We start from the raw sequence: 17,210 nt of genomic DNA, 5'->3' as shown, positions 1-17,210 counted from the left end.
CGTGTAGAAGGTTTCACGTGGTGGTTTCAGGAGAAAACCGCTGACTCGCCTATGGTGAGCTTTTATGGAGTCACTTCTATGAGGATTCAAGGGTGTAAATTTCTTAAGACTCTAGGAAACTTAATAGGTTGAAGCACGAAACTTGAAATCGGGAAATCCAGGTCCGCGTCCAGTTCAAGAATAATCATTTTTCCGTGCGAATATTTACATTTGAGGAGATTTTGAAATGGGACTATTCCTACCGGTTTACATATTCGCATCGGGATGTATTTCTCTTACTTAAGTCTTAATATTAATGAAGCCCAAGATGATATACAACGTAGGCATTTCGTGGCCTATGACGCAAGCAGTTATTAACGGATATCTTAACTAAAATGTATGTCTGTGTTTGTTTCAAACTCTAGTAGAAGAAGGTGCTTAAATCATTTCTTGAGCGAGCCTAATCGTAGTTAAATGTGTGCCGACCCGTTTTAATTTCTGAAAATCAACTTTGTCTTTATTACTATTTATTTGTGAATATATTTGAACGAGAATATTCCTATTTCCGGTCGGGAATGTGACTAGTCACACCACTGAGCCATCTTTAGCTGAAGCGTTTTTCCGTTAAGACTAAAACCGAAAAAGCTAGTTTAAGCAATGCTTCATTTTTTTAATTTATGTATGCTCTATTCCGCTTTCTAAATAATATTTTAGAATCTGTATCAACCAGGGGAATAAGTATATTTAAAACGACTTTCGATGAATAGGGAATAAGTTGGGTTTTCTGTCCGTTAGTGGGTCTTCGTTTTCTGTGCCACAATGCGGACTTGAGACGCAGACCCCTTGTGCGGACAACACAATCTGAAATGCGCCTTGGAGAAAGATGACTTGGTGGCGTAGCTCGTAGAATACGTGTCCGTCTGGGGTTCGAAGTTTGGCGTAGGCAAATTATTTTTTCGTTGCCAATTTCACCCTTGGTGTAAAAAATTCATGCATTTCTATTCCACCCTCGCGGAAAATCCTTCTGAGTGCTACGAGATTCCTACGAAGCTATTCTCATTGAAGAATGATTTTTTATACAAAGATAGCAATAAATATTTAATAGGATTAACAAAAAAATAGGCGTGGTCTGCTCGTCATCCTTCGTTCTTCTGTAGAACTATGTCAGAAATTTCAGCTCACAAGGCATTGAAATTGAGTTGAGTCTTAGCAACATCGATGTCTTTTCCGAAGTTGACTTCTCAATTCCATAATTTATCCACGTTAGGTTACATTCCGAGGTGCCTTCTTCTGCGGTTCGATCAGAACTAAAAATAATAATGCCGAGCAGATTAAAATATGACTGCTTCACTGCACGCTCCAAAGTTTCATGCTAATTTTTCCGTTTGTTAAAATGGAATAAAGCTCGCACAAATTTTCGCGCTATATTTTCTATGAACATCGCCATTGACGTAGGGGTTCCGAAATCTCACACATAATGTTCCTCACGGACAATTTGTTTCTAATTTTACTACCGCGTTTTATTCAACTCTCTTTCTTGTTTGTCTTACCGGGCAAAATCTTGCTCCTCAATTGTCCACCACCCTCATCAGCTACAAACTTGAAAATTTCATAATAGCTCAGAACTGGGTGACAATCCAATATTCTTACACGTTTACCACGATCGGAAGTATCTCGAGTAATATTGAGAAATTAAAATTAAATTTGGAGTTCCAAAAATGGCCACCAAAACCTAATGGGGTCTCTGCAATAATTATAATCAGAATTGTATCTCAGCGAAATCGAATATAGTATTACTAGCGCACCACGTTTTTCTATTTGATATCTGTAATGTTCTTTTAAAACGTATTTTAACTTTATCATCAAACAGATATTATTAATCATTTAAGGGGCAGTTGGCTGCTATTTTATTCTTTTAATAAAAAGTTTTTTTTATAGAAAATGTTAATTTTATCTTGTAATATTTTTATCGGTAAACGGACGTTTACTCCTTCTGGTCGATTGCACATTTTCCACATATTTGAAGGTGGGAAGGGACCGTTGGCCGGTGGCTTCGTCATTTGCATGGAGGGGGCGTGCCGCCGTACGTCCTTTTGGCAACGCCGCCGCCTCGCCGTCCCCCTCCCACTCCTCCCTCTTTTCGGTGCGTGGTTACAACGGCTGCGCGAACCCCCAATGGTGTGTTGAGAGCGTTCGAGGGTGGGACCTCTTCTATCTAGCCCTAGAGCGTTTAGGCACCTCCTCCCCCTCTCGCTGACCCATCCCCCACCCCTTTCCGCTCCCCGTCCGCCGCTCTATCGACCCCTTGGCTGCCGAGACATGGCTCCCCGATCTCTTTTGGGGCCGCCGCCCCTCGCGAAGGCCCTCGGATTTGTTTGTGTCGACCCTGTCCCTAAAATGACCGATCTGGCGTGAATAAGTCGATTATTCCACCAAGTTCGATCGATAAACGACGTGGTAATTCTATAAGTAATTATCTATGATGACAACCTAAGAGTGATGTGAAATTATTAGGCATATTTTGACCGGCCTGAAGTGTTTTTATGTGAGGGGGCAGTGCACCTCAATTGCATTCGGAAACTGTGTTTTGAAATCGTATAAAACGTTAAAAAAATAGTTAGTTATATTTTGGTTCATACTTTTGAGACCCACCTTATATTTGCACCCGCACACAGTGGCTGTTATCGAAAACATATGCCCAATGCCTCTAAAATGTTTTTTTTTTAGTATGGAAGTTCGAACTTTGAACTGTTGTCGTTAATACATTAGTGCATGTTTTGTCACTTATCATTTTTTTTTTCTTTAAAAAAATTTTTTTCTTTAAAATAAAATGCATGGCCTCCAAATTGAACATTTCGCGTAAAAATTTCACGCATTAATTTTTTAAACGCAGCATATTAAAAATAATGGACCTTTACACCTTTAGTAGTAATGTAATGAAGCCATAATTTCACAATATGTATTTAAAACGATTTTTCGTGAAAGTTGATGAGAATTAACGTCGAATTCACTTCTTGAATTCTTTTCGGGGCTTCCACCGGGTACGATCTACGTGAATGTGGCCGACGTATCGTGGGAAAACTCTCCCACCATCATTAAAACCATCCTTCGGGAAGGACTGGGAGCTTACTTATCCATATTCTTTGTTTCCGTGTCATTGTGTCGTGGGCGTTGCAGTCGTGGGAAAGGAGAGGAAAGGGTATTTTTTGCTCCGGGAAAGAAACTAATAAAGCATGTACGTATGCGCCATTAATTTCATGCACCGAATGAAGTTTTACCCCATATTTTTATCGTGAAAAAAACATTTTGATGAGACGAAATTGAAAAATGATTCGAAATCTTTGATATTTTCGCTCCACATCGTCCAGCCTTATAAAGATTTTTCAGGAATCATTCATCGTGCGTGATACCGAGGAAAGATCGGAGCATTTCAACCAAAAAATGAGCTTTTGTTGCCGTTTGAAAACACTAAATGTTAAGAATGAATTTCACGTGTATTTCCTATTTTCTGAGGAGAATTACAAGTTGCAATTTGAATATCGTCATAGATCTTCGCCGTATCCCTGACTGCGCTAGCTTTGGCGACTGCCCCCCCACCCCTCCAACTCGTCGTTCTCCTCTGCTCTCGGTCCAACCCTTCGCCCACTCTGCTCATCTTGCTCAGGTCAGGCGGCGATCAATATTTTTTTATTCCTCCCCCTTTGGTACGAATAAGTGGTGCCGTCTCATATCACACAACTGCCCTATTCCTGCCCTAAGGGTGGCGTCCCCGAACAAGTCCCTGGGGAACGAAGTGAAAAAAAATATTCCTGCATTCATCTTGGACTCAGGATATCATCCCGGCCGAGATTAAAGCTAAATCCAGACCTTAACTTCTCTCACATAGTCATCATCTGGCACAAGGCATCATATCACATGAGACTATGAGAGCATCACATCTATACACTTTAGGAAGTGGTATGAAAGTGATTCTTTCACGTATTATGATGTCTGGTACCAGACGATGGCTCTGTGAGCCGAAACACGTCGTACGCTTTGAAATAATACTGGAGATGTTCAATTACATTATGTTTTAATACGTCGAACTTCTCACTTAGTCACCCGTGAATCCGTTGAACTTATCTTTACTTCTTTTTCGCGAAGAGAGTCGAAGCTATCTTACCGTCGAATTTGGTGGAATTCTTAAAGCCTATTGACACGCATATGGTAATTGGAGAGCTGGGTAAACCCTTTCTTTCCTTCCATTCTTGTCGCGCTCTCCCGCTATCGACCTACCCCTTGGTGTTAAAGGCGAAAATGACTGCAGAGGTCGTCCATTGTATTCGCACCATTGATAATGCAGGGACCGAATGATTGTCGTTCATTGCTGGAATGTGCAAGGTTCTCGGACCCTCGCCTGGTTGGTGTGTGTGGTGATAGTTGCACATTTTTCGGCTCATTTTCCACCAGGAATTAATTGATGAGGTAGATCGAGCTTGGCATCTTCGACGCTCGTCGCGATACTCTAGTTCATTTTCTCCATTGGTTTTATCTTTGCTTTCATGGCAACGGCGGTTGGAAGACCTAGAATTTAAAAATGTGCTAAGAAATGACGATTGGTTGTAAAATTATGGAAAAGCAATTGGAAGTATTAATTTTTTGTGAATAAAATGTTGTCCTGTGCATAAAAAGATATAATATTCCAAGAGGTTTTCCGAATAATCTGTTACCCCAAAATATTTACTACTAGTTAAGAAATAAATTAGTAAAAATATTTTTTTGGAATCATTTACCATATTTATTAGTTGTCGTCAACGTCATCAATAATTGTAATACTCTGCTTAATTCTCCTATCACTTAATAATTTAACACTTACCTATAAAATTCTTCTACTTTGCATCCTTTATCACTTGCTCTATGTATCTCATTCGAGGCCTGCCTCTGTTCCTTTTCACCAGACCTTAAGCGATAATTTTCGTTAAACCATTGTGTCCCGTGGTTTGGCCGATTCTATTGTCCCGTCCTCTATCCAAGGTATTCGAAAGACTTCCCTGCTACTCTTACTAAAACACCAAAGTCTACCCAAAAATATGTATTAATTTTATGACATTTAACTAAACGAAAGTAGCTGAATAGTCTACATATACTATTATATTAGATACTCTGGTATATTATCCCCACAATAAGAATGTGGCGGGTGATGTTATGACAAAAGCTGTTAATTAATAAAAAGGAAATACCCATACTGTGTTCCACCCAGCTTTTATTTAAGTCCTTTATTGTTCGGGGAAATATGAATTCCTATCCGTGCGGCAAAATATCACTCTTAATTTATCGTTTTCCCTGGTTGAGGAAGATTTTCAGTTTTTGTGTAAATTGTGTTGGTTTTCGCAGTATTTTATTTAACTTTCCTTCTATTTACATATTTTTTCTGCGCGTAAAGAGGCTGCTAAGCTTTGAAGTCGATTTTGACGTAAGATAAAGTTTGAAATATTTTAACATTAAATAAACTACAAAGCTTTAAAATTAATGAGTTACATAATGTGTTTTTCCAATTAAAATTTGTATTACTATCCTAAATCTAAGTTTTTAAGCGAGACTGCCCTAGTTGATTTGAAGCGGGTGTGGTAGCCGTGGTCGTGGAAGAAAATAGTCGCTTATAAGTATGCATTTGTTTCGGTGAGGTGTGTTGGAGACGGGGAGCACTCCGCCCCCGTTATGTTCGAAAGCGCGACCCCCCACTAACCCCTCTCGGCCGGTCGCGTTTGCATGTCGCATGTTTCTCTTCACCCCTTCCACTTCACCCTCCTTCCGCGCTGTCCTCACGTCCGTAGAAAAACTTCCGGTGACCACCCTTACCTTCGACGTCTGCAGTTGCGAAAAGTATTACTATCTACCCTGCGGCTCTCCGTGGCATAGTATCCGACTCTCCATTACGTATTATAATGTCTACTACATCGTCCGCCGGGATTATCGACTTTTCCTTGTATCCCGTACGGCGTGAAAAATATTTTTCCTTTTTTCTTTGCTTGCATCAGCAAGTTAAGTATTTGTTGCGGAGCGACTCCTTTTGTACCGGGAAACCCGTTTTTGATATTCCGATCTAGTTCTTTCATTAATTTTTTCTCATCTTCGCTATAGAATAAAACGAAATTTGACCGGAGCGAATCCGCATGTGATATCGTAATTCGTTTTGTGGTGTATATGTTTTTGAATTAGTACGTTGGTGAATTTTTATTTGCATTTTCATTTTAGAAAATCAAATTAATGTTATGAGAAACTATATTGACGTTTAATATGTGGTTTCTTCTCATTTCTTACACGCTGAAAAGTCAGGAAAAGGATATTATTTAATTCTGTCTTCTATTGGTCGTCAACTGGTCCAAAGGATATATGTCAAGGAAAGTCATCCCTCACTGTTTTTTGGAGTTCGCGTTGTCTGTGAAATCTTCGAAAAAAATGTTTAAGTTTATGAGACATTTTCATAAATTTTAAATTCCTCTGTCAATTCCGGTATCTTGCTGCCTATTGCCATCGTAAATGATTTTCGCAAACTTGGTTATATGGTGCCGTCATCATACTGCGTTTACTTCTATTTTGTGTAGTTTGCGTAAAGAGGTGAATGGTTTGCTTTAAGGGTCCTGCCAGGAAACAAGATATAGGGCCTCCCAAATGCAAAGTTTCGGTCGTTCGCGTAATACCTCCCGTCATACGGAATAATTTAATCGAAGTTTTCTCATTACCCCACCGAAATATTGATGGGATCAGCCTTGAAAAATCCACCTTCATAAACAATGGCAATAGAGGGCTTTGTTTGCTCTCGCCATGAAATGTCATTGCTCTGGCCATTTCTCTTCGTCATCCCTTTGATATTGGCATGGTGTCCACGAGAATGAAATAATATTCGTTAGGCCCGCCATCGTTGTGTAATAACTCTTGATTAAACTCCCTGTATCCTTGGAGTTCGGGGAATCTCAGCCCGAAGTGAAAATTGCCTCTTAGATTAGTCATGAATGCTTAGAATGGTGAAGAAGCCTTTCGGCGCCTCTACGCCTGTAGTGTTGGGACATGTTTCAACGTGGCGAAATTGGAGTTTTTATAGACACTAGATAAGAGAGTGTGAACATAGCCGTAATGTTGGCTCTCCTGAGGGTGTGCTTGTCACTGATCGTAATAATTCCGTTCTGGTTTTATTACGAGCGGTTGATTCCGAGTAGTTGGCTGTCGGTTTTGATGTGTTTAATCGTTTTCATTCTGATGATGAGTCCTCGAAGTGATTCGACGGAATGAAAATTTCGAACAGCCATATTCCGTTCGCTTTGCCAACCACTCGAAATCAACCGCTCATAATGAAAACCGATCGGAGTAATTTCGAATTGCATGAAACACCCCGCCGTGGCCGCTTTAAGGGGCCGGAGAGGGAGGGTCAGAAAAATAGAAGTGCTCAAGTTGATTCAACTGGTAATCGTCAGTATTTGAGAGGCCGCTGTACTTTTTGTCAACTATCTACGTCCGTAACATAGCAAGTCTGTCTTATATTCAAGGGCAGATAATTTCAGGCCGAGACCATATAGTCTTGCAGAAATGGAAGCCACATAAGAGTTTCATTCTATATGTTTTCTTCTTTACGTATGCATGGCTCACCCAGGTCTGCTGTGTCAGTAAAGTTGAAAGTTAAACATTTTTTCTTCGATACTTGCAATGGGTTGCTTTCGTTGATTTTTTTTAATATAGTTGGATGTTAAGTGTTGCATCTTGCTTTGTCTAATTGTAAATTTTGCTCGTTTATACTGGAATTGTGCTGTAATCTATATAATGGTATTTGGAGGATTACATTTTATTCTTCAATTCTATCCCAGGATTTCACGTAATTCAAATTTCACGTTGGTGATTGATCACCCCCGGCCAAACACCCTAGAAGTGACTCGCAGGGTATTATGAAGATGTAATAAAATACGTGACCTAAGTTTCACTCATTCGCTCGTTAAAAAAAACGCTCCAGCAGCATTCGCCTGCAGCGCGTATCTCCAAAAGTAATTGCGCCTCTGTGCCAACGTCAAACTGCGGAAAGGGATTTTGTGATGGGATGCAGTGGCTCTTTCCGCCGTGTTCGTGAACCCTCTTCATGATCCTCATCGTGTATGAAGTGCCCAGTTCCGTCTCTCCCGTCATGCGATGGTATGCGATGCTGGCCCTCTACCTCTCACCTCGTTACTCCCGTTCGGTTGGGAACGATGTTTTCACGAGGTTCCAGCCGTGTCGGGTTTGGGATTTGTTTCCCCCGATGAAGTAGGGAAGCCGTCGATGGCGAGGGGATTGTAATTGACCCACTTCCGTTGTCTACTCATATCACGCGGAGTTGGCTCGCTGCCAGTGTATTCGCTCCTTAGGTACCCAGTGATGCGCACCTCTGGACGTAAATAATGCGAGATTTTCAATCAAGGCTCAGCGTGCTCATTTCAACTTCTATTGCTAGAAATATAGGATCCATAGACGTGTGGATAGTGTGATGAACTCCAACGTCAAAGTGTATTTTGCCAAAGATCACTGTATACAGGATTTCTGCTAAATATAAATTTTTTTAGAGAATAGTGAGCGATGGCCTTATCAGCGGTTCTCTATGTCCAGAATTCTGTCTCTTCGATTTTTTTCTTTGTCATTTGGTTATTTTATCTGTTGAATGCTATATTGTATTTAGTTACGCGCTGAATGCATTCATGTGATGGACTCGTCTTATTGATTTGGATAAATTAAGACGATCATTAGTAATTCCTCCGAACACGTGAGATAATCGGGTGTTATGAAAGTTTCATTGTGGAAAATTCTCGTTTCCTTGTATTTTAAACGAAACCCAACTGATTATTAATAAGCGAATGAAAACGGTTAACGTATCGTGCATAATTGGAGGAAAACAACATTATTCTTCAGTTGGTTATGTTCATTAGCATGGTCTATTTGAGTGATTATGAAACTCTTTTGTTCATCGGTAAACAGCTCCAACAATAGTTGACTATCGGGCTTTAAATCGGCAATTTTATACCTCTGACTGGTAGCACTGGTATTATATTTTTCGTCAATGAAAAGTTTTTCATTCTTTAGTGCTTACAAGCGGACAAAAATTCTGCATATTAGGGAAAAAAACTAGTACCCTCATGGAATTTTACAGTAGCCTTGAACGCCTCTTTATCTTAATAATAATTATGATAAAGTTTGCTTATAAGTGAAATTGCCCTTTTACAAAATATAAGTACAATTACTTTTTGGAAAACAGAAAACATCTTGAAACTATGGTTAAAATTGTGTGAAGAGCCAAGTCATACAAAATAGGGTCATATGAAACTTTCTTAAAAAAAAACAATTGAAAATTATGCGTAGTGCTGTAAACATTTATTTTCTGCCCTTTGCTGTAGATTTTATATTCTAGTTAAAAAGGTTCTACGAACAGTTGGTGATAATGTTTTGGTTTTAACATTTGATACGTGAACGTAAAGGTGGAACGAAATTTTCGACAAGGTGAATTGCATTGTGCTATAGGCCTCATGGCCGAAATGTATGGTTTCGCCGTGTGCTCCTTCGCGGTTTCGTTGGGGCTAGGATGCTTCTCTCGCAGATTCTATAGACGATTTGGTTTCCTTTACAGAAGCGAAGCAGCATTCATCGGGACGCAACTTTGTAATCACATTATAATAAATCTCCTCACTCCACAATGCTCCTCACTCCAGTCATTTTTGATAAAAATTACTTTTTCTAAATAATTTCGCAGAAAATGTCGGAAGTTGTCACAATACGCATCTTGGTGTTCGGCATTTTTTGGGGAAAGATGCTTGTATTTTCTTCTCGATATGGCGCTGGACCTTTTTTAATGTTAATTGTAAAACTTTAGCTGTTAACTAGCGGGTATATCAGCTCCACAATGGCGATTCAACTGACGGGAGCTCACCCCATTTTTTCCCGACTGTCCCTTCTATATAGCGGCTGCCTTTATGGTAGTTATAGCATCTTTGCCTTCCAAGAGATTTCGTCAAGCAATCTTCATGATCAGGGTATCATATTTAAATTCATTCAAGGTAAGGAAGGAATTAAATTTGAAGAACGCGGTGATGAATGTGTGAGAAGATCATGGCCGTACCAGTTTTTAACTCGGCAATTAATCAGCAATATTCCTCGTGACAAAGTTCTCTTGAGTTACTGTCGGGCTAAGGTGTTTATGGGCATCTCATCGCCATCCGACTGAAAAGCCGAAAGAACTTCTTGATCGCCATTCGGAGGGAAACTCTATGTTCTGAGTTCTCGAGCACTTCTACGAGAAGGGGAATGACGGAAGTAGATCTTCTTGTATTGCGGGCATTTTTATGTGCAGTCGGGTGCATAAATAGAAGTTCGAAGATTTGTGATTGCGAGGGCGCTACCGTATTTTATCAATGCAGAAGATTTTTTGAGTATATTTTTTGTAGAAGGAAAATCTATTCAATATAGTTTGATTTGTGTATTTATAATATAATTTTTCGTGTCGATGTGTGGGATTATTCGTTAGAGAAGACGTTCAGGGGCGCAATTCCGTCCGTGGCATCCACGGAAACTCTAGAAATCGGGGGTAATATATCTGTCAACAAAAATCGACCGCTGAATGCGCCAGTTATGAATAGGCAAAGACTTCGGTTGCTTTGGAAGAATGGTTCGAGTGGAGACCATCACTGCTACCCCATCGCCAGCAGTGAAATCGCTGGTTCGGTGCTTTATTTCCTAAGCTGTCGTGACTGTGTGATTCCTGAGTGTAGCACGTTAGCCTCGGCGACCTGGGCCGTCGTTTAGATGGCTTCCGGCGTTCATTACGGCGAGGAGCTTCGCAGTCCGCGGTCGGTCGCCGTCGTCCGGTGTGCCCACGTACATGATATGTAGCGCCTCCCCTCTGTTCCACAGCCGGTCAGAGTTTGTTAAAGCGTGATTTCGGTATCTGTGCGATCGACAGCTGTCTCGTGCCGTGGCGGTGTGAGGTCGTGCGTAACTTTCCTCGTTCCGGGTGGCCAATCTTAGCGGAGGCGTGTGGTCATCGTGTGCCTAACAGCTGATCGGCCGGGTCGCGTGCCTCTCATGTTGCCGCCGCGAGGGGAGGGCATACATTTAATCAAACTGCGGCTGGGCGTTACAGCAGCCGAGGTAAAGAGATAATGCAGTCTGGCTGTAGGGGCCATGCGTGGATTCGCATTAGAGAAGTAGCAAAGAGATGCTGATTTGTTCGAAAATTTGCTGAGGAAAAAATACATGCCTTGATTGAATTTTTACCCCTGGTGTATAATTACTGTTTACTCTAATTAGATGGCCCACCGGTCTGTGTAAGATCGTTTAGTCCGCTTTTATTTCTTATAATTTATATGCTAGTGAAGTGAATCTAATTTATCGATATGTTTTTTTAATTTTTTGCCGAGAAATATAAAATGTGAATCAAACAGTATGCAGGTACTTAAATTGCTTAATAGGTCTCAACTCTTCTGTGCCATATCAATAGAGTTAATCCCCTTAATAATGGTCCTTATGAGTTTGAACCTATGTATTCAGCATTATCAAGGTTATATTGACATGGAAGTTTTTTTTATTTATAGTATTAGTATTAATTTAAATGAATGTTATTAATTGATATTGTAGAGATATTGTAATAATTCTCATTTATTTTAATTTATATCTAAGTATCATTATTTGGCCACAAATTTTGTCCATTCCTTTGCTCTAGCAATCGACAAAATCACATGCCAGTATTTAAATTAATGAAAAAAGATAATGTAGTCAAAAGTCTATTTTCTTGCTCAGATAATTTCTCTCTCCTCTGTTGCCTCATACTCAATTTCAGGGTGCCTTACGATGAATGGCGTTTCCTTTGTGCCACAAAATATTCTGTTCAGCCTACATAATGATTTCTCAATCAGTAATACCTGTCTGCCGTTGTTTTTAAGGGGTTGTGTATGGGTTTGCGTTGGTTCTTATTTTTTCATCCTATAATTGTCTTGTAGAAACAATGAAATGAGATTACGCAGATATATGTATTTCAGTTCCCAGTCTCAGGGAATTTCTATGGCAACAACTTTGATATTGCTGGGTTATTGTCTATGTTTTCATTGTTTTGTGGTCATTGTGTTAAATGCTCAATTTATATGCCAATATATTTCTGCGCTACAATTTTTCTTAATTGTGAATTATCACAATGATTATGGTTATTTTGTTTGCTGTGCTTGTTAATTTTTTTAAAGCTCATTTTGTCATAGTATGCCGAAGTTGTGTTAAGTGGTAATGTAAGTTCATTTTGTCTTACCAGTTCCAAAAAAATTATCAAATAGGTTAAAGTAATCACTATATATGAGTGTTGCAAAGAAACTCATCTTTTTTTCTTGACCTGACTTTCTAAATATTTGATACAGACTGAAAGTTTTATGCTAATTAACAATTATTATGGCATGTGATCAATTTTAAAGCATCATATTTATAGTGTGTTTAAAAATTCATGTTTCAGAGTAATCACTTATAATTTCTGTTAATTTGCAGTTGCTCACGCAAAGAAATCGAAGCCAAGGTGAACACTTACAGGAACATGCTGATGGAGAGTGGTCGTACCGGCAGTGGAGAAATACCCCGTGATGAATTTGGCCGTATTCTGTGAGTGTAACTTTTCACGAGGAAATGCTTACTCTTAATAAATTACGCTTCCCCCACCTTTTGAGTTAATTTTCTCATTTTGGACCTTCAGCTTCCATTTTACACTTAAATCTCATTTTTAAGGTCTATGATAACAGAATGTGGTGTGGTGACATAGTGAGGACTTGTTTTGAATATTCCCCTCGGAGTCACTATCTCAACTAAGATTTTAACCTGATGTGAAGGCTTTTTTTTATTAAAGTTAGCTTCACATAATCACTTACGCTGAAAAATGGAGGTGCGGCCTTGTTGTGAAGCTTTGGGAGTAAATAATACAAGTTAATATCATGCTGCTTCCAGAGTCAGAGAGGAAAGATGCCCATTTGTTTCCTATGCAGTCGTGGTATTGATGAAACATGTGCTGAGAATTAATCATAATCCACTAAATTTTCATCCTGAAAATCACCTTAAGGCTCACTGTCTTATGCAATGACCTTTTGCTTAAGTTATACAGTTAGATTGCGTCAAGAAATTATGGGCTTAATTGAATTAGGCTAGGTGGAAGGGAAGAATGAGTGAGTATTAGGCATTGCAATTCTGTTACCCATTACTTCCTAATCCTAAGCCAGTCATGGTCCGTTTTAGTTCTTATTCAAGTTTTCATTCAATCATTTAGATAGGTGTATACACGTACGACTCCAGTGAAACTATTCTTAGCATGGAGCTTAAAAGAAGAAGAATAGCGTTCTTGTGCAAAATACTCACATCTCCCTCACAATACTTTTTTATTGCTACTTTGAGGCGGAGGAGTTGGTGAACAGTGAATCATCAATGGAGAGGGTTTAGAAGTAGCTTCTCCCCTAGGGGCTCAAGGTAGTGGGATGAGGTGGCTGTATTTTACCATCAACGATTGGGTATCTCAAGTCAGCCAATTTTTGGAAAATCATTCTTGTCATTGTCAGAGTGGAATGACAAACCAGCAATATGCCAATTACACCAAAGCTGTAATATGCCAATTTATAGGGCAGGCAATGCAGCAGGTGGGGAAGTAACTCCGTGATTCTCTCCCCTTATGTTGGTCTTCTCACCAGGTTACAATTGGAATAAGTGCGTCAATGTTGTAGGCGATCGATAACCACGGAGGAGAGAGAAATAGGAGGACAGGTGCTTGAAGGGGGAGAGAGAGAGAGAGAGAGAGAGAGATGAATCGAAAGTTGTGGACTAATTTTGTGGCAAATTGCAATATAGGGTATCCATACCCAGCTCTGCTATTTAAGTGTTAACATGTTAATAGGCAAGGGTCAGTTGCAGGGGGCAGCTGTAGGCTCTGCAATTTAGAGCTAAGTCCTGCAATCTGAGTCGGGAGGCCTAATAATCTGCAGAGGGTAAATGTTCTAGTAGGGTCGGAATTCGTCGGAGGGGGGGTACTTAAAAAAAATACCACACTTAGTGTTGTGAGCCTTGTTCTTCTCTGATCTTTTCCACTTACCTCTAATCAACATTTAGCCGAAACATTTCACTATAATTTAAGAATAGGTTTTTTGCTCAATAAATATCTGTTTTAATTGCATGAAAAAACTTATTAATGGCAAAATTGTGGTTCATTATTGCCATAAGGTTTAAATCAGACAAAAAAATAAATCTATTTTGCACTAAGTTTTAGTACTGTAAAACCTCTATATATCGCAATGGAGGGGACCAAAATTTGGGCAATTTGATGTATGGAGGTTCACTATCGGTATAGAGGTTTTAGTGATAGGCAATATCTTTTCATATCCTTCGAAAATGAAAGGCACTACTGCCTTTTAAACCATTATATTTATGTGTTTTAACAAATATGCATGCATTAGTGAACTTGCATTTATTATTTAATAATAACAGAAAGCGAGCGCTATCACTGATTTTTACCGTGATTCGAGAGAAAATGATGTGATCTCTCTTTATTCAACAGTCACTTAAAATGATTCGGATAGTTGAATACTGTTTCTCTTATTTACTGTAAGGTATGCTCTCTAATGGAACAAAGTGGCTGTAACTAATGGTTTACGTGAAAATTACAGCATATTAAAGGTGTATTAGAAAAAAAAGAACCATGAAACATTTATCGCTGAAAATGTCATTCCATGTACGTAATCGCCGCTGCATTAATGGTCTCTAGTTGTCTCGGTGCGATTTGTGGTGGTAGTTAGGCCGTCTCGGGGATGTCTCCTTGGTATGATAAGTGGAGGTTTTACGAGATAAAGAGGTTCACTACATAGAGGTTTGCCTATAAATTTACATGTAAATCTTATGGGACAGTAGGGGGTGGTATGAAGTATGGAGGTTTACGATGTAAAGAGGTTCATAACATAGAGGTTTTATTGTACCACTCGGGTTTTGGAGAAGATAGTCGTGCGAGTGCTTTAACCAGTGAGTAATTAAAATTGGGGCTTCAAATTATATCTTTTCATTTCCAGTGTTAGACATCTTGAAAGATAATGCTTAGAATTTTTGTTTCAAATACTATCATCAATTGATGACGGACTAATTTACATAATGGAATTCGTGTAATATAATATTTTTCAGAATTGAAAAAAGTGAGAAATACTGCATCAAAGGAATTGCTTTGTACATATGTACAGTGGAACCTCGTTAAAGCGAGTACGGGCTATAGCGACACCTCCGCCATAACGAGACATAGCCGATGCACCGTCAATTGACCCTATAATAAGAATGTTAAAAAATTCGTTTTTACGAGACCCTTTTGGGGTTGGCTCTCGCCATAGCGAGGGTTTCACCACCGGAAGACTTTCATCAAGACTCCTTAACCTCTGTAATTGCTAGGGATCTGTTAGAAATGAAGTTAATGGAGTGCTCAGTCTCAAATTTATGTGGTAAACTGTCGTTCGATAAATAAGTAGTTAATTTTGGTGAAAATATTGTGGCATTAGCATTTGCGAATGCTTCATCTTCCTTTGTTCCTCGGGCGGCAGAAAGCAGTCGGCAGCATACCCGCGCGTCCATGAGTTGAATGAATAGAAAGCATTTGATGGCAGACACCATGGCCAAAAAAACACCAAACACGTCTAAGCGAGAAAATAAAAATAAAGGAGTACAGTGGAACTTGGTTAGTACGTTCCTCCTTAGTACGTTTTCCTCCTTAGTACGACGATTTCTCTCGGTCCCGGTACCATCGGAACAAAATACAGGCAAAAGTATTTGGTTAGTACGTTTGAAAAAATTGCGCTTTCCTGGTTATTACGCTCAATTGCTAGCCGTGACGCAACCCGCAATTCGTTCTCCAGTATCTTCTTAAGGGTCGTAATTCATGATATAATTTGTTATTATTAGCCATTGACATTCTTGCATTCATTCTACATATCTTTCTTCGACCGTGATTAATGCAAATGCATTTCTCAATTCTTATGACGTGATGATTTTATCAGGAATGTCTGACTATGCAAAACTGCAGCCAATGAGAAGCCCCAATTTTCCCCGCCCTGAGCTCCTCACCCTCTGTTGCCTCTGGAGTGCCCACTGCGCACAAATTTCACGAGTGGGCAATTGTTGCTATTGCACGAGTTATCATGATGAGGAAATGAGTCTTATCCAATTCCCACTTTATCTAAAGCAGTACTGCACGACGTCAATGCTACCGAGTACGTGCGTATTTGACTACTGCTGCGGGAGCAGACGATGTTCTGGATCTCCACGCGAAGCTTAGCTTAAAAATACTCGATCTCGGCACGAAAGCAGACGGCATTAAACAAATTTTTAAAGTAAATTTCAACTGTATAAAATCTTCTTGTAATTACGTCGTAATCTAATAATCTTGCGTGTTATTATTCGATATATCGATCGATATAACAATCGATATGGCTTTATTCCAGAAGCGAATGTGTACGGCTGTTGCCGTTATTTAAAGTTAATATAATTTTGTCCAATTTTTATGATGTTTAAAAACAACCCGTTGACATACTCAGGGTTGTTGTTATATTCTCCGAGTATGCTGTGACAAAAAATAAATGACTTAGCTTTACTTGTCCTCTTTCTGTAAATACATATAGGATAAATCACGGGAGAAAGACGCCGTTTTCATGTAATTGTCTTCGTAAAATCTATGAAACATTGTGATTTTTATTCACATGGTATTGTTTTTCAAATTAGTGCCCATTTTCTTTATTTTAAGGGTGAAAAGAGTTCAGGAAGGCAATCCTATGAGAACTACCGATAGTAATTGTAATTATGACGACTTTTCCACAGATTGCAATTACCCTGACAGCTATTTTTTACTTTCCTCGTTAGCACGTTTTCCTGGTTAGTACGTTCATTTTTTGTGGTCCCTTCAGAAACGTACTAAACAAGTTCCACTGTAATATGAGAGTGTCAAAATTAATTTATCTTCCTATTCGCTCTGCAAAATTAAAAAAAACAAAAGCGCCCAAGGAATACAGATGATGAAGAGTTATAAGGAGCTTTGTTCGGGTGGTTTTGCCCACTCAAATCCGCGGGAACTTCTGAGAAAGGGGCTACGCCTAAGCCTAAAGCGGAGTATTTCAGGCATAGATTGCGAATTTTAAGAGTGCGGAAGGTTGATTATACTAATGCGAAGCACCAAAGCGTTATCTCCCCTCATAATTGCTGTTGAT

General features: G+C 39.4%; 1 protein-coding gene across 1 annotated transcript in view; it reads left to right on the top strand.

The window, feature by feature from the left end:
• LOC124158560 (serine/arginine repetitive matrix protein 2) overlaps window positions 1–17,210 on the top strand; it is an 86,550-nt gene that overhangs the window by 16,585 nt on the left and 52,755 nt on the right. The window contains exon 3 of the mRNA XM_046533714.1: window positions 12,493–12,603. Within this exon, the coding sequence (XP_046389670.1) occupies window positions 12,493–12,603 (111 nt within the window). The remainder of the gene's footprint in view (window positions 1–12,492; window positions 12,604–17,210) is intronic.

The sequence above is a fragment of the Ischnura elegans genome, chromosome 5, assembly GCF_921293095.1.
Source record: "Ischnura elegans chromosome 5, ioIscEleg1.1, whole genome shotgun sequence".
NCBI classification, from domain to species: Eukaryota; Metazoa; Arthropoda; class Insecta; order Odonata; family Coenagrionidae; genus Ischnura; species Ischnura elegans.
The sequence above is the reverse complement of the archived record's forward strand: the minus strand, read 5'-3'. Positions and strand labels throughout refer to the sequence as shown.